General features: G+C 36.8%; 2 protein-coding genes across 3 annotated transcripts; both read right to left on the bottom strand.

The window, feature by feature from the left end:
- Window positions 1–448: 448 nt before the first annotated feature.
- Window positions 449–12,849, bottom strand: LOC145232169 (uncharacterized). Of its 2 annotated transcripts, none has more exons than XM_080096701.1 (10): window positions 12,572–12,849; window positions 11,445–11,524; window positions 11,006–11,121; window positions 10,125–10,851; window positions 8,197–8,296; window positions 7,424–7,524; window positions 7,034–7,092; window positions 5,319–5,422; window positions 4,263–4,385; window positions 449–2,832 (listed from the first exon to the last, which is right to left on the bottom strand). In XM_080096701.1, the coding sequence occupies exons 1-10, from the start codon at window positions 12,672–12,674 to the stop codon at window positions 2,717–2,719; spliced, it is 1,629 nt and encodes a 542-aa protein (XP_079952827.1). In that variant the 5' UTR covers window positions 12,675–12,849; the 3' UTR covers window positions 449–2,716. The 2 variants fall into 2 exon arrangements, with proteins under 2 accessions (XP_079952827.1, XP_079952826.1); XM_080096700.1 differs by having other exon boundaries at window positions 8,191–8,296.
- LOC145234423 (uncharacterized) lies at window positions 12,829–24,497 on the bottom strand. Its single transcript, XM_080099157.1, has 10 exons — window positions 22,837–24,497; window positions 21,912–22,179; window positions 20,830–21,081; window positions 20,216–20,418; window positions 19,452–19,579; window positions 19,021–19,177; window positions 18,542–18,722; window positions 18,075–18,483; window positions 15,325–15,480; window positions 12,829–14,831 (listed from the first exon to the last, which is right to left on the bottom strand). Exons 1-10 carry the CDS (start codon window positions 24,495–24,497, stop codon window positions 14,008–14,010), a joined length of 4,239 nt encoding a protein of 1,412 aa, XP_079955283.1. The 3' UTR covers window positions 12,829–14,007.
- Window positions 24,498–24,808: the final 311 nt, after the last annotated feature.

The following is a 24,808-nucleotide window of genomic DNA, read 5'->3' on the forward strand; positions in this document are numbered from 1 at the left end:
ATTACATCAATTTATGTGACTTGAAAATAGACAATTCAGCTCTGTGAATATGACCTGCAAAATAGATAAAAGACCTAATTTTTTTAAATGATCTCAGTGTGGTCTAGCATCTACTATGAAGCATATTTGGAAGGAATGAAAATGGATTGAATTGTTTAGGAACGAATTATTGGAAAGGTTGGAAACCACTGAAAAGCATATAATACTGAAATAAAATGTGTTTAAAAAGTCATTTTTGTAAACATTTGTAGTGATGACCACGTTTTTGAACTAAATTGTATTTTTGCTTCTATATAGCTTTACTTGCTACTGAGCTACTCCTACATTTCTTTGCAAGAAGTTTTGAATAAAACATGACAGCTCAGCTAAAAATGCCACAATTTAAAATCACAACCTAAACATGAAAAACGGTTTCAAAGTCCTTTTTTGATAGCAAGATGAAATCAAACACCGTAAGTTGTATGTATTCACACGATGATGACGTAACGCATACGTAGTTGTGACGCAAAAATCTGGCGTTTGAATAATACTGATATGGCAAGTGGGGGGAAACCGCAGGGTTAGCAAAATCAAACTTGATGTAAGACAAATCAACTGTCATGGATTCATTGGCGAGCTGGGATTTGAACTGCGAACCTTTCGGGTTTGCTTGAAAGCAATTAAAGGTGACGATTTGTCACTTCATTAGTAGGTGCTATGCTATTTTTACAAATTAATTTAAATGAGATCGAAATGGGCATTATTATACACTAAACGAAAAACTGTGTTTGTCAGCAGAAATATCTAGTATTCGAGATACACCGAACAAAAAATGAACTGCATTTCAGAATAGTGTTTCAAAATACGTGACATATTGACACACTGCTTGAAACCAGTTTCTTTGACAAATGGGCAACTTTCAGTCCAAAGCAGTGGCGACCAAAACTAAAACCAAGGTTTTTTAGTGGAAGTACTCTAGCTGTTGTAAAAAGTTTTTGTGATCAACCAGCAGTCTTTTCAAAAACCCCTTTTCAGCTTTGTTTCAAAAGGGGTTGACCGCCATATATGAGACGTATGTTACCATAAAGTATGCAACACAAAGTGCAATTCAGGGATTAATGTGAAGGTTATTTCAAGGTGCTCAGTGACAGTCCAAAGTATCGTACTGTCTTAGTAATGGTTCAAATAAGAAGGGTATATAGAAATTGCATTTGGATGACAGACGTTATATATGAACATTTTTTTTTATATATGAACGAATTAGGAAAGTACCAACGGAATATCAAATACGTACCTAAATTTTTGCAGCACCAGTTTTCTTTGCAAAAGTTAAAAATTCTACTAACATAAAAACTCAGAACAGAAAAATTTGCTAAATATCGATAAATGGCGGAAAGAGCATTAAAGATCAAGGCTATTAGGATTTGCGTGGAGTTTATAATGAAAATAGCAATAAAACCAACTTATAAACTTATTTCCTAACCCAATGATCAGTCTTGCTCTCAACTCATATAACTGTGCTCTTTGTGCCATCTACCGGTCGATAGCAAACTTTGTCTGTTGTGAGTTCTTATGTCAGTAGCATTACCGCAAAAAATCGACTTGCGCCACCTAGTAAGTTTCACAACAACGGTGTCTCACCACTAGGTGACGTACCGAGAAAAAGAGCACCGTTGGACAGTTTGTCAATTGTTACATTCGCACCGCAGTTAAATGTGTACAGAAAATAGAAAAATATTGGAGCCAAACATTTTGGCTCAAAAATATAATAAAGAAACAAAGAAATTTCGCGCGATCGCCGCCCATGGATTGGAAACAACGATTATCACTTCACAACGGGTAAATTTAGTCGTAAGGCACTGCAAGCATTCACAATGTGGGGGTTATATGGGGAATAAACGTCAAAGGAATTTGATCGCAACATCGATAAATAGGAATAACACTTGAAAAACAGTTACTGGCCATTGTTTCAACAACTTGAAAAATAGTTTTTTATAAAATACCAACGATTGTTTGTTGCTAATTTTTTTTTGTATTTAAGGTGTGGGCAGTGGTGGGATTCAGCCGGTTCGCACCGGTTCCATAGAACCGTCTCACGAAATTTTATGAGATCAGCTAACCGGTTAGCATTACTGGTAACTGTCAATGGACTTTTTGTAACAGAGTCGGCTGGAAAATATGACTTTTTTGATAGAACGGCTGACAAAAAATTGGAATCCCACCACTGGTTGTGGGGTAAAAAAGGAGTTGGTCAAAATGCACTAATTTTAACATCACCATTGAAGCCTCAGTTTTAAGGCATTCGAATAACATTTCAATGTGATGACTATGTACTACAATTTGTTTCGATTATTATAGCTTACTATGCCAAAACAATGTTGTCAGATTAAGCTATTTCGTGTTCATAACGTTTTCTAATTAAAAAATAATATTTTTTCGAAATTGAAAAGAAAAAGTTTACAAATATAACAGCAATCTCTTGAAGTAAGCTACCAACAACTATATTACCTACTTCAAAATAGCAACAAAATCTACCTAATTGAGAAGAAAAATTACAACATAAAATTGAGGTTCCTTGAATTTCTAATTATGGCATTAATGAATTATGTGCCAACTGAAATGCTTCTCATTTAAGTATTAGGGCAGATTCAAATAAAAATGCATCTTTTGACAATTTGCATTTTTTTGTAACACAACAATGGCAGTGATAAATCTAAAGTACCAAAAGATTTTATTGTCACACCCACACCCCACCAGAATCACTGGATGACCCCACAACTGGCATAGGTCGGTTCTGGGTCCGTTTTGAGGGTGAAACAGGAGGGTTGTACTGGTCTTCGGAATGTGGTGTTTCTGTAAAGTCAGAAATGGTGAAATAATTTTCGGCATTTTAAAGTTGAGATAGATCAAGTTAGGCAAAATATTTTTAAGACAGGAGTGTGCTAACTTAATCACTGCAGGGCCAAATGCTACTACCATGATTAGATTGCGAGCTGCACTTTTATATGACACAATGTGATTTTACTATGTTGTATATCAAATATGGCTATATTGAGTTAACAAGTAAAATTCACATTTAATTTCAGCCACATTATTGTCAGGTCACAGAAAAAAGGCACATTAATCTGCTCAAAAATATATAATAATTGGACTCGTTTTCCAGTACATTTGAAATTCAAGCGTCTCAGCGGGCCACACAACCTTTAGTTATTGGATCGCATTAGGCCTTGTTTTAAGAGCCAATGTTTCTTGGTAGTTAGCTTAGGGTGGTCCATGACTGGGGGGGAAAAGGGACACATAGGGTTGGGTAAATACTGGGCAGGCCACAATAGAAGAAACTCTTATGTATCAAAGGACTGAATTCAATGTTTAATCCAGTGATTCGGGGTAGAATATTAAAACTTCAGGGGAGAAATTTACTTAAATTTGTAAATGTGGTTTGTAAATAGACACTTCAGCTCCGGGAATATGACCTTTAAAGTTAATAAAAGTCCAAATTTCAAATGATCTTTGTATGGTTAAGCATCTGCTATGTAGTCTGTTGGGGGAAAATGAAAATGTTTTGAAGTGTTATGGAAGGATTTCCCAGACCACTGGCTTAATCGAATTTTCATTCCGAGACCCAAATGTCATTACCACAATCCACTTCTATTAGCGCTCAGTTACCACTGTTTTCAAGTCCCTGCAAATTCATCAAAAATAATCCACAGTTCTACACATTTATGTGGCCATAAACTGCAAAAAAGTCCTTCATATATTGACCTGTTCTTTCATAATGAATCCATTCTATTGGATGCAGAAACTTTTGCAAGCCACACAAAAGTTATTGGCGTGCCATATGCATCCCATGTGCTAGGGTTTGGATCACCCTGAGTTAGCTACTTACTGCACACTATTCTAATATTTCCAGCAAACAAGAAAACATATTGTGCCCATAAAATGGAGTAAGGTAACAGCTTGCAAAATTTTGCTCACAGTGGTCATCAGTACATGAGCTTGTATTTATGCTTAGACAATTGTTTCTCAACAAGCAACCATGTACCATTGGCGGACTTAAAAGCAGTTTTCAAATCGGCCACATAGCTTAGCCAAAGTACAGGAACCTAAAAAATTTTATTAGCTTTATTGGATGATTAAGACACTGCTTGATAGTGTTTAAATGTTTTCCCACCAAGTGTATAAAAAAGCTAAAAACTTTTACAAGTTGAGCAAATCCGGGTACCTGCATGAAAAAGTTTAAACTTTAAATCTTAGACTAAAATTTTTAGTTTTGGTGCCAATACCTTTTTCATCTTCAGGTGGTAAAACGGTGACCTTTGACCCAGTTTGACGTATAAACTGTTGCAGGTTGACCTGTCGTAGTTCCCTGTTCAAAACTTCAAGTTGCATTCGTTGGTTGTTGGATTCTAAACAAAAAAATTTTTTACTACTAAGTATGTAACAGGTTATGTGAAGGTTTCACACAATTCTAGGCAACAGCAAATATGTTGGCAGTACAAATTTGGTCTAGCTTTACATTAGAACCCGGGGCAGGGAAGATGGCGCAATGCAACTGTAAACATGTATACTAAAATATATATAATGGCAGCCATGACAGAAATAAGCGTCTTTTGCTAAATATTTTAATTTAGAAACTGTTCAAAATATATTTAGTAGGGTTTAGAGCAGTGGTTCTCCAACATGACTCTCAGGGCCGCATGCGGCTCCCAACTACTTATTCTACGCCCTGCGGCTCTCACCAAACCTTTAGAAAACCACCAAATATTGCTATTTTAGCTTTCAAGGAAATAATCTTTAGTGATTTTCTGAGGTCCCGTTTTTTTGCTGCTCCTTACACACTTAAAAAACTACCATTTGGCCCCAACAACAAAAAAAGTTTGAGAACCACTGGATTAGAGTCCAAACTTTAAACTTTTGTACGCCTATTGTGTGCAAACAAAGACTTTTTCAAATGATTTTTAAGTTAGTGATGGGAAAAAGATTAAAAATCTAAAGTAATGTATATTTTAAAATATTTAAGTGTCTTTAATACTAAACCTACATAATATATTTTTTTTAATATTCAAACATCTTTTATCCAGAGATTCGGCTGCTAATACATATAACAAACATTTGGTGACAGTCCGTGGCTTGCCCTCAACATACAATTTAAGTGTTTCAACAGTTCTATGTATACTTTAAAGTACTTAAAGACCACAGATTTACAGAACAGGACTGCTAGAAGACATGCCTCATTTTAATAACAGTACCTGCAAACTAAAAAAATACATACAAGAAAATCAAATCACCAAAATTGGACAATGTTTATGATGAGTCCTCTTTGAGCTAATATATTTTACCTTCATCTTTGTGTTGAAGGGATCGTTCAACATCTGCAATTTCCTCTGACAGTTTATTCATTTCTAGTGTTTTCTTTTGAATTTCTGTTCGTGTCTCACGTTGCCTGCAAAACAATTTCATGATTAGTAGGTTTTAAATTGTCCAGCTTTTTTGTGCTGTATAGATATAGGCAACATGCAACAGTTTTTGAAAAAAATTTTAGCCCATTTTTACAACCCAAAGAAAAACTGCACATTGTAAAGAATCTGTTTAGTAACAATGTTTGTTTTTTGGGCTGAGGCATGGTTTTTTAGATGGCTGTACTAGCCAATACAGCCTGCCTTGTCACCAGCAGCACTGATAAGACCTCATATGTCGAAACAGTGTGTAATGTCTGCAGCTTACTCCATGTTTGTTTGTTTGTTTTATTGTATTTTTCGACAATCAGGCGGCAGTCCGAGAACTGAAAATTGCCCTTTGTCGTTCACGGGGTTTGAACCCAGGATACTCCCGGGGACGAATCCCGATCAGGTTTTGTGTATGGGTCAGGCTTGCCAGGCCATTCGGCCAAGTTCCCGCCCTCAATGTTTGTTTTATTACTAAATTGTGATTGATTGGATACAGCTAATTTTTTTAACTTACAGCATTTGAACTACAACATGGTTAAAAAGAATAGTGCATTGGTGTCTACAATGTTTAATGTTAGGGCAGTTTTAAGGGAGACATTTCAAAACTTTAGGTAAAAAAATTGCTTAAATTTGCACATGTGGTTTGTAAATAGACACTATCTCTGGGAATATAACCTGTGAAGTTGATAAAAGACCCAAAATAATAAATCTATGGTTTAGCATCTACTATGTAGTCTATAGGGGAGGAATGGAAATGTTTTGAATTCTTAAGTGAGTAATTTGGCGAAAAATGTTGGAACCACGGTGTAACACTGGTTATAACAAAAACTATTTCAAACTAAAACAGTTGGAAGGGGATACAAATAGGTAATTAAACAGGAAAGAACAAAGAGTAGGTTTTTAGTTGACTTTAAGACTGTAACTAATCAGAGAGTATTAAACTTCCAACTACATCCCTATAACATAAACCAATTGTTAAAGTATTAAATATTGATTTACAACAAAGAACACAACCTTTTCTGATGTGGTTTAAACAGTCAAGTAATTATGGCAATTACATAAAGGGTAGGCATTTTGTAAATTAAATAAGCACCTAATTTACTTTGGCCCCACGTATCGAAGTAGAGTTGGAGGCACTAGCCATTTAGGATGTCTACGATTGAACTCAGACTCCACATACTTAACATGGGATTTGTAATTACAAGGCGTTGGCATGTAATTAATCTCTCAAGATCTTAAGCCTGGAACCAGGACTTGGATTAAGCTTTGGGCTGTATTTATGTGTACAAAGCCAGATGTTAAACTTTAAAAAATGTACAAAAAAGTTAAACTATTCATGAGTTATCCAAATTGTATACTAAAAGTAATAACTTTAGTAACATACATCAATTTTTTATAGCAGCATACATTTGAATTATCAAATCTGTTAACTTTTAAGATGTTTATTGAGCTTAAAGGTAGCATTATGACATTATGGGTATTCTATATTTAGGTATTATAGTTTGCGTTTGTAAACACTGCAGTATACATTTTTGTTTGTAATTACATGGGCATTTTTTTATCAAAAGAAATATGTAGTTTTAAACAATAAACTTCATAAAACTTACACATTTATGATTTTGTTCTGCGCTTCTCGCTTTTTTAGTTTCGATTCTTTGGCAATTTCCTGTAAATAAATATTTCAGTTACAAACCTCTTCAATGCGATTCATTTCAAAATAACAATTATTATTTTTCAAAAATTTATTCAACATATTGTGTCATACAAAATCTATATTAAACAAACTTCATGGGCCATAAAAGTACACACAAAGAAGCTACACAAATTCACACTCTTTGAAAGCAATAAAACAAGGCCCCCCTGCAGATCATAAAACACACAAACAATAGTAAAACTGCAGTCATAAATCAGTGCAAAACTGTGGGTGGATTTTAAATAGGATTTGACAACAAAAGGAGGCAATGCTTTTATCTAAGTTTTGTGGTGAAATTACTAACCTCATTTAAAAATCCTAGTCTTCTTTCTATTTCCTTTATCTGTGCATTCATAGTTGAAATTTCTGTTTGCAATTTGTTGCTGGAATTTTGCAGTATTGAATCTTTAAAAAATTATAATATACGTTATTGATTCCAATCCGCGCTGCTAATGTAAAAATGCTCAGAAAGTAGCTGCACATTCATTGTTGATTAAGTTTAAAGAGCTCTTCTGGCAAATGTGATTTTATTCCACCTGCTTAAAGATTAGAGGCCCAATCAATTGTTATCGCGCAGTGTTTTTGTTGCGTTGTGACGTGCTTGCGTTCCATTCTTTTTTCCTTTGTTTATCGTGCACTGTACTAGTCGCATTCAGTGTTATTTACCCTGATGAAGACGACCTGTATAGGACATCGACACGTCGGAATAAAATCACATTTGCCAGAAGAGCTCTTTAAACTTAATACTATGCCTAGCAGCAATAGCTTATATATTCATTGTTGATATTTCTGTTAGAAATTTTTTGCTCAAATTTTGAAGTGTTAATTCTTTAAAACAATTAAGGACCTATGTTATTGATTGTAATTCACTGTGTTAACGTAAAAATGCTAGGAAAGTAGATGCACATTCATGGTTAATATTTCTGTTTGCAATTTGCTCTTTTATTTTGCAGTGATGAAACTTTAAATGTTATTGATTCTAATCTGCAGTGTTAATGTAAGAAGAGCTGGGAAAAGTAGCGTTGGCATGCAGTATCAGTTGTATGATACAAAATTATGAATCAAAACTACTTTTACTTTGTTCCTCTTCTTTTGTGAGCTGATCTTCGAGCATTTTTTCATTGTACAGTTTTATTTCATTTTCTTGGATTTTTGCCTCCAGCATTTCCACTTCGTTCTGCATATAGCAAAAATAAGTGTGATAAAAAACAGAGCTGGTGTCAACTCTGTCATTCCCAATTAACACAATGGCAACCTTATCATATATATATATATAAAGCCAAAACTGTCACACAACTCTGGCTGGGACATTTTAGAAGCCTTTTTTACCAGCTAAAACAATTTCAGAAAAACTCGAAACATTTTGTTGATTTATGTTGAAGGCTGCGATTTGGATAAAAATGTTCACTAAACAGACAAACCGATTAACATGTGTGTAAATTTGTAAAAGTTCAAAGCATGACCAAATGGTTAGAACAAACCAGCAAAGACAGAGAAAGAAAACATACAAAAACAATATGTTTTTTAACAAATATATATGTCATCCAACTGGTGTGATGCAAAACAAAATGCCAGTTGTTTTTTAACATTCTTCTGTAATTATTTAACAGTATCCCACTGCTCTTGTGTACTTTTGCTTGTTTGCTCGCAAATATTTCACAAAATTGCTCAGACGAAGCCTTATTGTTCTGGTTGGCGCAAAGTAAGCAAAATTACAAGTTCTAAAAAAAAACTAGTATTTTGTTAAGCATCACACTAGTTGACCGACAATATTTGTTAAAGTATGCAACCTGGGGCATGAAATGTTTGTTTAGTATTTTCAGCAATATGTGTCCCGTTCAGGAAAAGAGACCCATAAAAAGTTTCCCTGGTTTTAATGTAATTTTGTTTGCTGCAATCGCATTCTTGATTGTATTGACTTAAAACAATCTTTACCCTGAGTCAACCTGTGGGATGTTTCACAGAGTAAATGTTAAAGGCAAAACAAAGAACACATGTGCACTATGTGCCCCAGAATATTGTTTTATCAGACATAGTAATTGCCTAAAACCTGATGTCACACTGTCTTTCAAACTGTCAAAGTGATATTGTACTATGGGGTAACCCATTTTTCAAGAAAGATCATCAATGCACACACACCTAACAACATAGCACACATGACGCACATATGTTTGCATTTACGGTTGTGACTGAGCCTATGTATGTTTATTCTTTACTTTCTCCTCAGTAGTCATGGTTGTTTTAAATGGTGTGATGATCAAAAAGTAACCTTGAGGCAAGTCGAATTTTGATTTATTTATGCAGAAGTTTGTTTGAAATTAACTTTTAGCAGAGAGATTACCAACACACATGCTTCACAACATGCCACATATGCCAAACATATATACATGAGTGATACTGTCTTTGAAGTATATATATTAACGGCATCTTTTATCACTTGATATTTTAGAAAAAGCTTTGGACAAAGTGACTTCAGTTGATCAAATAATCATTTAAATTTATTTTCTTTACAACATATAGGCAATGGTTTGGAATTTACTGAAACTCCTTGATTAAAAGGCTTATTCTATTAACCAACATGCGAGTAACCGGAATTGTAAAAATAATGCATAATCAAATTTACAGACAAATGAAGCCCACTATTGAACCTCATTTAAGATGAATTGTTGAAGTGCGGCTATGTAAACCTTGTTTGTGCTACACAAAGTGGTACACAATTATTGCAATCAAAGGTTTTTTGGGTTTAAAGTAAAAAATCTTGTCAATTAAAAAAAGAGTTTAGTTACAACATTATTACTTATACAACAGTTCCATATTAAAATTGTGGTATGGGAGCCAACTTTGTTTGCCAAAGAGCAAAGGCCTTTTAAGAAAGCCTAAGCAAATATATAGTGCTGTTTAATCTCAGCCTAAGCCTTGAACAAACACATTATCCATGTTAGTATGAAGACTACATAGTAACAGACAACATATTGACATTTACTGCACAAACAACAACGAATTACCTGGATATTGGCTGAAGCATTTGCCTTATTCTTCATGGTCTGTTGAAATTTTTCTGTCTCCTCTGTGATGGTTTTCAAAGTTTGGGATTGCTCTTTTATATGATTGTGTTGTTCCATTACCAAGCAAACAAAATCCTCTTTGGCTCTTTCAGCCTCCGCAGATTTTGACATTTTTCTAGAGGAGGTTGTAGCCATTGCTGAGTCTGGTCGCGGCTTAACTGGTGTCGTTGCACTGCTTGAACTAGTCCTTCGGTGGTGTAACTGATCAGGTGTTTTGCTCCTAAACTTCCCTGGTTGCGTAAAATGCTTTGTTTTGCTTTCGCTCAAATTTATTTTACCAACATCATTTCTTAATGGTGGGGGAATTAATGCTTTCTTTTTCGTGGGTGTTCCAGTGGGTTCATCATGTCGAAAAGCAGGTGGAATAAGTGCTTCCTTTTTAAGCCTACTTGGTGAAACTACAGTTTCTTCTTTAATAGGTTCAACATTTGCACTAGTATTGTTTCGCAGAGGTGGAGGAATTAGGGCTTTCTTAATGACCGGCGTTTTTGACTTTTCGTTGTCATTTTCTATTGTTTTGTCTGTGTTGCGATTGATTTTGTCCTGTTGTTTTGTGGCATTGTCATTCGCCAGGCCTGAGATAGTGAGGGATTTGCGCTTGGGTTCTTTTCTGTTGAGAAGAGCATCGTTCTTTTGACGATGCTTAAGTTGCGGAGGAAGACTTTGCCTGCATAATGTATTTTTTGTTAAATTTTTCATGACAAACATTGCTTTCAAAAGTCTAAAATTCATTAGCACAAAATATTTGTAAAGAGGAAACTTTCGTAACTAGAAATAAGCACCGCTGTTTAAAAAAGAGTCAAAATCAAAGAATAACAAACCGGTATGCAGAACGCTCTGGAGTTATGATACCGTCAGAACCACTAACACTGCTTGCACCAGTACGACGCAAAACAAATTGAATCTCATTGCTGGCATCACCAAGTTTTGAAAGTACCTAAAAATTTTATAATTATTCTTTTTGTAATGATTTATTGCTCTCATTGCAGATTTTTCTGTAAATCAACAGAAGTACAAATTCAGCGATAACAAGTTTAGAGACTGGCACAAACAAAATGTTAAAATGTTAGTTTATTTAAGTTCAAATGTCAGTATGTAAAACAACAGACTTGTCGGCACTAAGACACCTGTTTTAATTTCCATGGTGCTATATTGATAGTTAGTTATGTTGTTTTTTCATAGTAAAACAGTATGAAGTGTTAGGTATCATTTCTTTTCTTGCCACAATCGTTTAAACTATATATCTGTGATTATACAAACCTGCAAAGGCTTTTCTGATGGTGGCAGCATTTTTTCAATGTTTCGTCGCTGCTCTACCAAAGTATATCGGCCAGTTCGACCTTGACAAAATATACATACATTTTATTATAAAAGCAATAAAAATTTAAAAACTACAACTGTAAATCAGTAAGGCATATATATAGAAGCAATTGAGTCGAGTTTGTGTTGCTTAATACACATTAACATAGACAATTTTGCTAAATAATCACCAAGTCAGAAATAGCTGCATAATGTTTAAATATCTTGAATGCAGAAAACATGGAATGGCATAATTGGTGGGTCATGGTTAAACATGCGGCTGCTAAACTGTATTATAATGTGTTATATGACAGGTGCTTACAAGAAAGTGGTTTTGGTATACTGTGAGTAAACACACAACTGGGGTAAAATGTTGAGATTTTACTGTAATCAACATTGTCCCAAACCAAAATAACAGTGTTTGGGCTACTTTTAAATGCTGCAGATCCACTTATTACTAGTGATGTACCGAATCGGCTAAATTTCGATTCGGCCGAAACCGAATATTCGGCGGTTTTGCCGAATAAATTCGGCCGAATCAACCGAATCATTTATGACGTCACGCGAAGTCGTACGCTACGCGTTTGACGTGAAAAAATGTTTATCTACCAGGCAGCCAGTGCAAAATAGTTGTGTTTCGTCCTTATTTCAGTTCTGTGGGGTTTAAAATTGCCTTAAGCATGATTGGCAACCTGCCAATGAATTACTAATTTTTTTGACTACCGTGGGAAAAACGATAATGTGTTGAAAAAGATAAACATTGACGCAATTTTCGTTATGTTTGGGCTTTTGAAAGATTGCGTGGACCTTAATAAGCAGAAAAGACACGTTTAACGCGTTAAATTTGTGTTCGTAAAAGATTCGGTTTCGGCCGAATCGCAACAAATTATTCGGCCGAAACCGAATCTTTGCAAAAATGATCGATTCGGCCGAATAAATTCGGCAAACCGAATATTCGGTACATCTCTACTTATTACCAGCATTAACTTTAAACCCAATGTAGTAAAGAGATAGGTGAAAATTTTTAAATGGCATGTTTTTTCAACTGTGCACAGAATAAATAATTGCAAATTCTTTAGTAATTTTACCTGTGGCCTGTGCCAAAGCTATCACAACTTCTTGGACAGTAGTTTGTTCTGTTATTCCACATACTACTCTTTGTATGCCATCCACCCACACTTTTAACTCCATTGCAAGACCAGTTTTGGGATATTTTTGAAGCTCAGAGCACAGCAGCAATTGTTTTTTAACAAGATTGTGGTTGTTTGGGAGTCACACACACAGATTCAATTGGTTCACAGGTTTATGACCATAACCTGAATTTATGAGTTACAAATCCATGGGATCTAAAAAAAACACCACATATTACAACTTGTTGCAATGTTAAGAAGCTTGGGTATTTTGTTTTGTTTTTTGTTTTTTGTGCCATATGTGAAATAACAAAAAACGTTAACAATGGCAGTCGGATGAACATAAGTTACATAAAGATGAGCTCCAGAAACGGAAAAAATGAGTTATTTAGCTTAGTTTAGACACTCGGGTTCTTTGATTACTTAAAACTTGAAATTGGAAAAATAAAAAAAAATCTCTCAAAAGCTCGATATATCTCTGCAAGCGGCATTTTGTAAAAAAATCATTCAAAAATTATTCATATTGTTTAACTGAAAAAATGACAAAGTTTATTTATGGGACTGTACTGTGTACATTTTGAGATTCTCCAGAAATTCCTTTTGGGAAAACATACTCTATCAGAGTCAGAAACACTTCAAAGTTTTCTTATTAACCAACGTCCTGAGACTCCCGACTTCTGAGTATTTATTAAGTCCTTTTGGCGCACTAGCACATTTTTCAAGTTAGTTAGAAATTGTTAACCTTCTATCTCTACAAACACTTTTCACGTTTATCAATTAACAGTTACAGACACAAAATCCACACATTTCACACTCTATGCGCCAACTATTACAACACTTCGAAATCAATTTGCACATTCAAGACTTGTTTTCGTAAAATCCAGTTATGAATCACCTAGCTGCCGAGAAATTCGTGACTGTCACAATATAATAACGACTTAAACACGGCCTGTCGCATCACAATAATCCGATAATTTTCTCCACTCCCAGTGCAAAGGTATTTAATTTTTAACTTTTCCTTTTGAAATGCCCATAGGCGTTTGTGATTGTTTTGTCGACAAATTCCAATCACCAATAGAAATCATACCTGATTTTATTTTAAACGGGGCGTTAAATGTAAAATACACTTGCTTGTGATCGTGAATTCTTTTATATGTCGCTAAAACAGTTGGTACGCCTTTTAATTGATAGCAAATGGCATTAAAAACTAACTATGAAAACAGTCATATTTAGCAGAATGTTGCAATTTTATTCTTTCGCTCAACGTTTTAAATTTGACTGAACACAAAAAAGATGGGTGGCTAATTTTGACCGCATTCACCACAGCAAGAAACCAGTTTGTCATCGATGGTCGTTTCTTTACATAGGGCCACGGTTTCAAAAGAACTTTTTTGTCAGTCACTGCTGCTGTAATATTCGTATTCATCTTCGTCGGATTCTTCCTCTTCAATTTCGTCCCATTCTTGATCAACGTCCTTTAACGTCTGCATTCCTCCTTGAATCAAATCCCGTGTTCTTGTAAAGTCATCAAGCCAACTTGTTGCCTCCCCAGTGCGATTGTCAACCACGTGACCCAATAGCGCTGTAAATTTGGCGCGATTTCTGGTGCCTGCAACGGCCTGGGTTAATGCGCCTTGAGCTTGCTCTTTTTTGCCGGTTATACGGGCCATTCCGTCTGCTATGTTCATTACACCTTCAATTCCGCCCATGACGTCACCGGGACCGCCTTTGCCACGCCCCCTCATCTTAGGCATTTTTGGCATCTTGGGCATTTTCGGCATCTTTTTGCCGAATTTTCCGAACTTGCCTTTACCAAACTTCATTTTAGGCATTTTCATTTTCTTGCCCATCTTGCCTATTTTGCCACCTTTGAATTTCTTTCCCATTTTACCTAATTTGCCCCCTTTGAGTTTCTTTCCCATTTTGCCAAATTTCGGAGATTTGAACTTTTTACCCATTTTGCCCATCTTAGGACCCTTGAATTTCTTTCCCATTTTGGGTGATTTAAACTTTTTTCCGACCTTTCCTATCTTGGGGGACTTAAACTTTTTCTTCTTCATAATCTTGCCTTGTCCGTCAGCTTTTGGTAATTTAACCTTTTTACCGGGTTTGGCATTTTTTAAACCTTTTGATCCTGATTTCTTTGAAAACTTGTTTTTTCCGTCGCTTTTTGCTTTGCTAACTGTTTTGTTGTGATTTTTCTTGCTCCTTCCTTCCCCTACCAATAATTCACAGCTTGTAAGCAAAAACTTTATTTAAAGCGAATATAGGATAATATACACAAAACATGTAATGGAACAGTTAAGAAAAATATATCACTGCTATCAATTATGCGAAACATGTGTTTTCTTCCCAGAAATTAGAGCAAAAACTTGGACAAAAAAATATTCTAACCATGGGAAACATCAGATAGTTACATAAGAAGGTAATGTTGTCAGTAAAGTGTTTTTATTGGTTTGGTCACAAAGATATTACAACCACAAAATCGTAGTCAAGTTTACATCCATTCGCCGTGTAACACCCGATCGTAGAAGATCTAGGACACTAAAACACCAGAAAATGCCTCACATTTTTATGTAACTATTTTCATATTGTGCGTGTGGTTTCATATAAAACATGCAGGCCAAGTTTTGAAAAGGCTTTTATACAATCTTCATAGAGTCTCAAATATAAGAGCACAGTTTGTGGATTTAGTCACTTTGGTTTGGTACCTTTCTTCGATTTGTGGTCTTTGTGCGAGTTTTTTGCTCCACCGTCCTTTGCTGCTTTATCTGTCGGTTTTTCTTTGGAAGCCTGTTTGGGGGATTTCCCCGCACGTTGATGCTTTTCTCCGTCACGTGTTTTATTCGACTTGCCATCTTTGTCTGCTGCAACAAACATAATTGTGCCCAAGTACTAGTATACCCTTGTTTCTATGGAAGAAGCTCCAAACTGTATACTGTACGCATAAATTCACCAGGTAAAATGCCAGATGCAGTCCATCTACCCTAGCCTAAAAAGTAAGAATGGTCTGAAGAGAGCCAGACTAGTACTCGTTGCCGAGCATCGCAATACTGCTCGGTGCTCGGCCGAGCACAAAATAAATAATGTCAACCTTTTAAGAAATATTTTAAAAACAAAAAATGCTTTGAACATCCCACTGAAAATAGCGGAAATAAAACACGCGTTTCTGATTAGTTGCAGTTGCTACTAGAAAACATGGGTATTTCTGTTAGCATTGGATTCACATGTTATGCAGAAGGGACTTTAAAAAAGTAAAAAAACTACAGTGCAAATGTGAGTGTTTGTGACGTTACAATACACCGAGCATCCTCGATCAAACAGAACTGATGCAGTTTTGGTCTATCCCTACTAAAAAGGTTGGTCAGCGGTTCTCAAACTGGTATGCGCTGTCCATTACAAGTGCGTGATGCAGATTGGGACTTGAAATGGTTTTTGTGACAACACTTTTTTATGTCTACTAAATTTGTGTAAGTTAAATCTTGCTGAGCAATACTCATTATTCTATAGATACCCCGACCCTAATACAGACGAATTCGGTTAATCGCATAATCCGTTTAATTGCATCACAATCAAAAATCCCAAACCGTCGCCCATTGTTTGTTAAGAAAATCGTCCGGTTAATCGCATACCGGTTTATCGCATAAACCGGATATTCGCATCGATTTTCAACGAAATATGCGATTTACCGGATTGATGATCTCTATGTGAAAGTCGAACAGACCGAGTTTTTCGAAAAAAAAACGACGATATGATAGTAAAATCCTCCGGAGGTAATGTACACGAAAAGACGTGGATGCATGTTTGCATTCTACACCAAATAACGCATCTAATTTCAACGTTGAAAATGACACGTCTCGACTATAAAATATTTTGGAAAAGTCATTAGGAGATTAAAACGGCGTTCAGTTTACCGCTGTGCGATAACAAGGAGTCGTTATCTCAAAGCCGTGCACATTGATCCTTTTTTTTGTTTATCTAATCGCCAATATTGATATAACAGGCGTTTAAAATTTAAATGAAGAGTTCAACGTGTCAAAATTACGAAACTGGTGTTCCGGCAAGGACGCTGATTGTAATTTCTTACTAAGTGCGAACTGCACCAAATTCGAAGTGTTAAACTGTATTGAAATTTAAACAATGTTAAATGTAAAACAAATGTTTAAAAATGTTTTCTGTTATATTGTTCATGACCCGCCAAACACGCAATGGTTGTAAAAATGTTAGATCGCAAGTAATCACACGATGTTGTTTAGATTCACGTAATTGGTAACGTGCCAACGACTGACATATTTTATGTCTTCTATTCGTGACCTTGCGCAACTTATCAGGAAGAACACCGATTAAAAAAGGCATTTATTCCTCTAGTCTAGTACTTGTTGCTGCTTTAAATTTTTGAAGCAACGATCACACGTTGATCACGTGACAGTCACGCTAGTCCTGCAGCTGCAGTTTTGCTGTGTAAGCTAGAAAGTAGCGCCACAATCTGAGTCTTTAAAGTTTTGCTAAAATCAATTATTCTTTTTGTCAATTGTATAACGGGTTATAATAGAAACTGCTGCAGCTCGCCTTAGCGCCTTTGCGCTGTAGAATGTGCCAAAGTTGTAAGTTTAACCCGGTTTCGGTCGTGTACTTTCGGGTTTGGGCCTGCTTACAAATATGCACCTAGCACTTTGCCGCTTAACGCGTTGGTTTGAACTAGAAAACGAAATAGGTTAGAAACAACAGGCCATTTTACGTGTATATGAAGCGAGAGGCCTGGCACATTTATAAGGGAAACTACCCAAAACAAGACTAAAACGTCACAAACCGTCTTCATAGGGAAGTTCCCAAATTTAAATGTTGGGCCCCTTGGCTACGATGCGATGTAACATACCTTTTCAAATAAACCTTACTGCAAGAGAAAGCACAAATCAAGCTAACTGTGGCGTGCGCGCCAACTAAGAGTGTGTGTGTGCGTTTCTACTGTTTCTTCAACACACTTGGGCGATTGCACCATAGCCACGACAGTTAGGAAGCATGACGTCATGCATTGCGCTGAGAGTAATAAATCTAGTTTTGACTTGAGAGTACTTTTTTCGATTCTCGGCAACAAAAGAGAGAAAATACTGCCCCGTTGCCATAGTTGAGCGTCACTGCAACTTTGTTTTAGCTGGGGAAGTGAAAATGAGCACTTTCGTTAACGGCGTGTTCTGTTTACATAGCAACCGGATTATCTCATAATCCGGTTGATCGCATCAAATACCCGTGGCAAATCGATGATGCGATTAACCGGATTCGTCTGTAGCTCTAACCGTGAGCATTTTTAGAGATATCGTTTTAAATGGGTAAAGTGCTCAATTATCGAAATTTAGCTAAATATGGGTCTGCCGTAAGGTATGGTGTCCGTTGCAAACACGTACAGCACTCGCTGTGTAAGAGAATTTCTGCAATCGGATATCACAATACTAAAAACACATACCTTTGTGCTTCTTTTCCCTTTCGTGAGATTTTTCGTGGCTTTTTTCTTTTTTATGACTTTTTTCATGATCCTTTTTGTGATCCCTGTTTTTGTCCACCTCGGAAGACTTTTTGTCCTTTCTATCTGACTGACTTTTGTCCTTTTCATTACTTTTTCCGTGGTCGTTATTTTTGCCCTTTTCGGTAGTTTTTGTATCTTTTTTATCCGAAGATTTATTCTCCTGTTTAGTGTTCTTTTCATTATGCTTGTCTTTTTTGCTGTCCTCGTTTTTATCTTTACTTTTTTGTTGATCGTTATTCTTGTCTTTTTCAGTAGATTTCTTGCTGTCCTTTTTATCGTCCATTTTCGACTTCTCTTTATCCTTGGACGCTTTGGATTTTTCCTTTTTTTCTTTTTGCTTCTCTTTTTTCTGCTGGCCAAAAACCTTGTTACAAACATAACAAAACAACTACAACGCATTTTAACACCTCCTTTTGCCCGTGGTCTAAGTCTTCAAGGTCGTCCAGCATGCCGCCATCATCATCACGTGACCCGTACACGTCATCACCTGAAGTTCTGACGTCATCACGGCCATTAGGCATGCGAAGGAAAACTTCCGATGGACTGCTTGGCCTTCTACCATCTTTCTTGCGCATTTGTGGCTGCTTTCTATGCAACAGGTTATTAGCTTGTTTTTTACTGACAGAATACAAAAGTACAAGTATACGTATATACATACAACGTTTGGTGCACCTTTATTCCGCTTGTGGCACGTTTTATCGCTCGGTGTAACTTTATATTGCTCGGTGGACCTTTACCTAGCGATATAAAAGTGCGCTATGTGGCATAAAGGTGCACCAAGTGATATATTTTGATGTAGTTTTTAAGCATAATGTTTTTTAAAGTGTGCCGAGGAAATTTCATCTTCCACTGAATACTGTCTAATTTAAGAGGTTTATTAACTCACGTGACAGCTTGTTGCTTATTGCCTTTGTTCTTATTGACTGAATAAACGTTGTTGTATTCATCAGACTCCGACAGAATGCTCACGTGATCACGCCGTTTCGGTTCCCTGCGTCCGACGTCATCAGGATGATCGTGATGAACTTTGTCGTAAGGCCCAGCTGCAAATTTAATCACACCAACATGTATGTCAATCTATGGTGACGTGCACCATACCAAAACGTCATCAGAAACGTCATTCTTAGCTAGAACTATCAACTAATGACGTCATCCGTTGATTAACGTCATAGTTGTATTTTGGTGACGCAAATGTTAGAATGTATCATCTATTTAGACTAGTCTCATTATTTATGATGTCATAGACAACATATCGGGCGGTACGTGACGTCATTGCTATTGTCATAAAATATTTTGAAACAAAGTTCAACATTTTACCTTCCATAGAATCTGTTTCGTTCAGAGCGTTTTCCAGGCTTCTGAAGAAATGTTTTTTGCCATAGTATGGAGAGCTTTCATTTCCCTCGTTTAATGTAATGTCTTCCAGATAGCATACAAATAAAGCACTAGAAAAAAGAACACTCTTTCTTATTGTTTGAAAAGGTCCAATTAGAAACGTTCGTCCTCAAGATTATGAGATATGTATATATTTCGCGCTAACAGCATCTTTAGCATCTGTAAGCAAACATAACAAATCGTATCGGTAAAACCGTACGCACAAAGTTTCTAACTGTGCAAAATACATTGAATTGATCAAAAACGTTAATAAAAGCTGCAACAACTGAGGTCAACACATGGTAAACCACACTGCGTGGGCATAATAAAACAGATTCTGTCCAAAAACTTAAACTTCCAAACACCAAACGTAAAATCGCTCAAAATTCAAGACCTATGTTGTCAAAATGAAATTTGTGCAGTAATGCCAAAACTAAACATTATTAAAAGCAAATAAAAAATCAAAAGCTTTTGTAAACTATCGTGTCACTAATAAAAACGTGAGACTTTTAGCTGGTCACGTGATTGTATGGACATTTTGTTTCGTCACAATATCATACTTCGAACTAATTTGTCGTTGTATAACAACTCGTACTTTCTATTCATTGTACGGTTAAGTCATAATAGTCATTATGCAAAAGCGAAAAGCTTGTGCGTCCTTTTTAAAAACTGTCGAGCTTAAAAACGGACAAAAAGCAATTTCTTACCCAACGGCTCCTTCGAAGAGAGAAAAGAAAATGTGCGAGATAAGAAATGAAAGACCAGCCCCCACAGCAAGAGGATATCCATACATAAATACTCCTTCTTTGTCTTTGAGAAGAAGAAAACCGATAGGTAGAACACTGAGTGTAACTGTTAGTTTGCCGAGAAAGAGGGCGTATGACGAAATTGCAGTAATCCCTTTGAGGTGCTAAAAATGGAAAAAATGTATTTTATTCCGCAAATAGTTTGGAAAAACAGAGCTTTTTTAATTGCCTAGTCTGATTGAGCATTTTTTTCAAAACCCGACCGAACAAGTAAATACCCAGAATTTTTATGTCAAACTAGTGATGCACCGAATTGGCAAATTTAGTTTCGAAACCGAATCTGAATATTTAGCAGTTTGTCGAAGAAATTCGACCAAAACAATCGAATCTTTTGTGACGTCACGCGAAGTCGTAGGCAACAAACATGAAAGCATAGCTTGTTCTCAGCCTGCAAAAGAATAACTGATCTTTTCTTGGGGTGGACAGAAAAGAAAAAGATAGATGTAAAAAAAAGATAGATGTAACACACTCTTTCAACAAAATCTTTAAAAAATACACCACAAAATCTTCAATACCTGCTGTTCCTGCAGAATGTTGCGAATGCCACGGCCGCCTTGAAGAAACCAATGTCCCTCTAGCGCCACCATACCGTAGTTGAGGTCACTTATGTAAATGAGAACGTTGTTGAGAAGCCAAAAAAATGGCGAACAAGCGCTTTCGACTTTACTCCACACAGCCACAGCTACATAACCGTCCGGTTCTTTCTTCTTCCTTGCCACACTTGACTTGCGCGTTCTTTGGGCCGATCCTGTCCCTAATGTGGAAGCCTGTGGAAAAGCATGATAAGCTGAAGACAATGCACAATGTTTCGACCTATGAGGTCTGATCAGTACAGCTGGTGATGAGAGATCGATTAGGTTGGCGAGGCATGGCTCATGGCTTTTTTGCCTGCTGCTTCCAACGAACTGGAGAGCCGGAAGGAGCAACATTAGCTCGTCATCAGCTGCACTGGTGAGACCTTATAGGTCGAAACAGTGTGCACTGTCTGCAGCTTATCATATATTGACTCGAAGCTTTTATTACATGGTTTGTTGTTAGAACTGGTTTGGTAGATATTGTTAAATCCCTAACCCTGTAAAAATCGGTAAAAAAGGATCTGGCATGTACAGTGGGTAAAGCTACTAACACCATATCTCACGACAGATCCAGGATTTAATTAAATTTCGATAAGTGACGCAAAGATCTGAATTGTTAACATAACAGCTAAAATGGAGTATAGTTGGGAATTTTAGAAAATTTTGCGATAGGAACTAAGTAAGTTGGTTTTATTAAATTCGTAATGATATAACACCTAACCACAATCCTATTTGCCCTAACCGTCAGCATCTTCAAAGATATACCGTTTTAAATAGGGATTTGTGCTATATGTGTCACCTATTAAAATTTAGCTAAATGTGGGTCTGCCGTGAGGTATGATGTTAGTAGAGTTTCTTGTACAGTGCCATGGCGTTATCACTGGCCAAAATGTCAACCTCAAACTCTTGATTTCGCTTTTTGTCGCTTGTTAAAATGGCAAACATTACATAATTTACACAGCACTTACAAAATGGAAACCTAACAGCCGAAAATTGTTCCACCATAGTACAAAACACCAAACCTTCTGGCCGTAAGAATACTCGTCATATGAATCTTTGCCTTGGCTATATACATCATCATATATCGCTTCATCGGCAGGGACTTGGTCATAGGTTTTTTTCGTGTTCTCGTCTTTAGGTCCTTTGGACGGCACAGGTCGATCGTAATATGGATAACGGTAGGAGCCGTACTTGTTGCTAGGCACCTCGTAGTTGTCCAGGGCAACGAGCTGGTCGTGCTGCAGCTTCTTGGCATGTTCCAATGATGAGACGACTCGCGACTGCATAAAACTGAAAGCAAATTTGTGGTCTGTTTTTGTTCATATTGTGGGGTTTAAAACTACATTACGATTTTGGTGTTGAGTTGGACGAATAAATGAATTTTATAGACGCTTTTCTACAACGTGTTTAAACAAGTCTATTAGTAGTAAGGAGGTAGAGCTACTGACACCATAACTTACGTTAGTCTCACATTTAGCTAAATTCCGGTAAGTGGCGCAAAGAGCTGAATTGATAATTTAGCAGCTAAAAAGGTAGGGTTAAGAAGTAAGTTTTGGAAATTTTAAAACTAAACCAAATTTACCTTACCCCAACCCAAATAACCCTAACAGGCACCACTTTTATTACATATACCAATTTAAATAGGGGTTTGTGCTCTTTGCGCCCCCTAGTGAAATTTAGCTAAATGTTGGGCTGACGTGAGGTATGGTGTTAGTAGATTTTTTTATTGCGACTTACTGTTTTGCTGTCTGTCAACAGAACAGAAGATTACACAAGAATATGCCAGAATATTAATACACTTCTAGACAAGTTCAGCATAATAAAGGAAATAGCCAATTTGGTCATTTCGTAAAATGGTCGAAAACACATTTTCACATATATATTCCAAATATGGTCGACCATATTTGGTAAAATATAGTAAACTACAATGAAAAGTATAACACCCACCTCAAGGGGGCTCTTAAGAGACCAAAAAAGCCAACCAGAAAAGAACCGGCAACAACTGTTCCCAGATGTTTCCTTATCAACCTCGAGCTTGCAACTCGCATTGGTCGATAAAGGTCTTCTTTATCAATTGTAAAATACCAAGTCCCCACAGCTAGGCTGGTAATTAAATGCTGACAGGCTAGAATAAAGTTCAGCACCCAAAATATGGCTAGAAATTCGAACAGCAGCACCCAGGTTGAGTACAAAGTATCAGGGACGTACGAAGCTTTGGTAAGTCCAGTGCCTTTGTCAGTTTCAATCAAAGGTTCTTCCAAGAATACCGCAGTAATGTATCTTATTGTAAACATCCATAAACCAAAGCCAAAACTGATTGAGCATATTGAGAACAACGGCAGCAGATACACCCACTTCAGTTCCACTAGAGCTGTTGTAGACTGCTCAAACAAAACTGCACAGGTTTCCATATTCCTACGTCCTACTATCAGACATATTAGGGAAAATACAGTCACTACAGTTGTACTGTAAATAGAGGCATCTCGAAATACTATTGAATAACCAGCTTGAGGTACAGTAGCGTTTGCAATTCTGGCTATAGGCCGTTCAAAATTGCGCGGAAAAATCTGCAACGCTGCGTCTCGTAAACTGTCCCTTTCGATGTCTTTCTGAACACCTTGAAATCTTAACACAGACCTGCCTTCCATTCCAGTGTCAGCCGCGTTGATAAGGGTGTACAGGTACCACATGTAACTTGTGGCCGATACACCAACGATGAAAAACGTAGCAAAACTGTACCAGCAAAGCGCAGCCGCTGCACCATGAGTAATAATAGTAAAAACCAACGTAAAACCTACAGCTATTAAGGTAATCCATGTCAGTTCCGCGGCACACACTTGGCAATCGTGAACTAGATTATGAAGCCAATCTTGGCCGTACAAATTCAGCAGTCCGTTTTGTTGCTGAATGGACAGACCTTTCGTGTAATACGAAGGCGAGCAACGGTTATTTATCTCCACAAATGAGACGTCCTCTGTGCTAGGAGCTGCCCCTGAAGGACATACAGCGTCGCGCAGGGTAGCTGGGTAAGCAGAGTGCTCTAGAAGAAAAATTTCACACGAAAACGTGTCGGTTACTGAAGGACAAAGACTCACACAAACTTTCGTTGAATCTACCATCAAGCTTTCGTCCGATGCCAGTTTTTCAGGCTTGGCAATGAATTCTGAAACTAGAACTTTCTTGTAATTTGACATATCAAGTCCAGAATTGGGCACTGATGGTATGGCTCCGTTCGATTGACCACAAACATTGCCCCACGAGTCCACGCCATTAGTAAAAACTTCTGGTCGGCCATAAACAATGCCTCGATTCATTGCAACACACATTCCTACTATAGTGGCTAAGAACAATAAAACGGCAGGAAAATCTGTCAAACCACGACCTATAGACACTGGTAAATCGAAATCTTTAAAATCAGGATCCTCTTCTGAGCCACAAATGGTAAAAGTGTTTCTGAACAATCCTTTCCAGCCCTGACCACAAGTACAAACTCTTGTTATACCGTTCCATATTGACTTTGCTGTCTCTACTCCGCAAGCTATAGCTTGGCAACAGTAACCACAAACCTGGGCACATTTTAAACCACCTCTTGCAACTGCCCCAGCCATTTTTCTGCCAGCCTGCTGAAAGAAAAAGGTTTAGCAATGACAACAGTCCTGTGAGAGTAATAAACAAATGATTATGACATCAGAAACGCGAAAGAGGACAAATGTTTAGATTTCCATGCGGGCAACAGTTATCAAGAAACGAACAGTGTTTTTTTGTGTGTGTTCTTTTGAGAAACAATTAAGCACGCGTTTTTTTCCTGTCTTGTTTAGCAGTCACAGTGTTTTGATTGAGCTTAAGCTTTTCACATTTTACAGATACATGTCACAATCAAATAAATAATGCTGCAAACAGATTGTTTTAAAGCAGAGCC

This window comes from Phallusia mammillata, chromosome 6 (genome assembly GCF_965637545.1).
Source record: "Phallusia mammillata chromosome 6, kaPhaMamm4.hap1.1, whole genome shotgun sequence".
In the NCBI taxonomy this organism is placed as follows: domain Eukaryota; kingdom Metazoa; phylum Chordata; class Ascidiacea; order Phlebobranchia; family Ascidiidae; genus Phallusia; species Phallusia mammillata.

Coding starts and splice junctions, on each gene's coding strand:
- LOC145234423 (XM_080099157.1), bottom strand. CDS start 24,497: ATGGCTGGGGCAGTTGCAAGAGGTGGTTTAAAATGTGCCCAGGTTTGT. Junction 22,180..22,836: donor CTCTTAAGAGCCCCCTTGAG/GTGGGTGTTATA, acceptor ATTTGCTTTCAG/TTTTATGCAGTCGCGAGTCG. Junction 14,832..15,324: donor AGACCACAAATCGAAGAAAG/GTACCAAACCAA, acceptor AATTATTGGTAG/GGGAAGGAAGGAGCAAGAAA.
- LOC145232169 (XM_080096700.1), bottom strand. CDS start 12,674: ATGGAGTTAAAAGTGTGGGTGGATGGCATACAAAGAGTAGTATGTGGA. Junction 4,386..5,318: donor CCTTCAACACAAAGATGAAG/GTAAAATATATT, acceptor TTTTTTGTTTAG/AATCCAACAACCAACGAATG. Junction 2,833..4,262: donor ACCACCTGAAGATGAAAAAG/GTATTGGCACCA, acceptor CTGACTTTACAG/AAACACCACATTCCGAAGAC.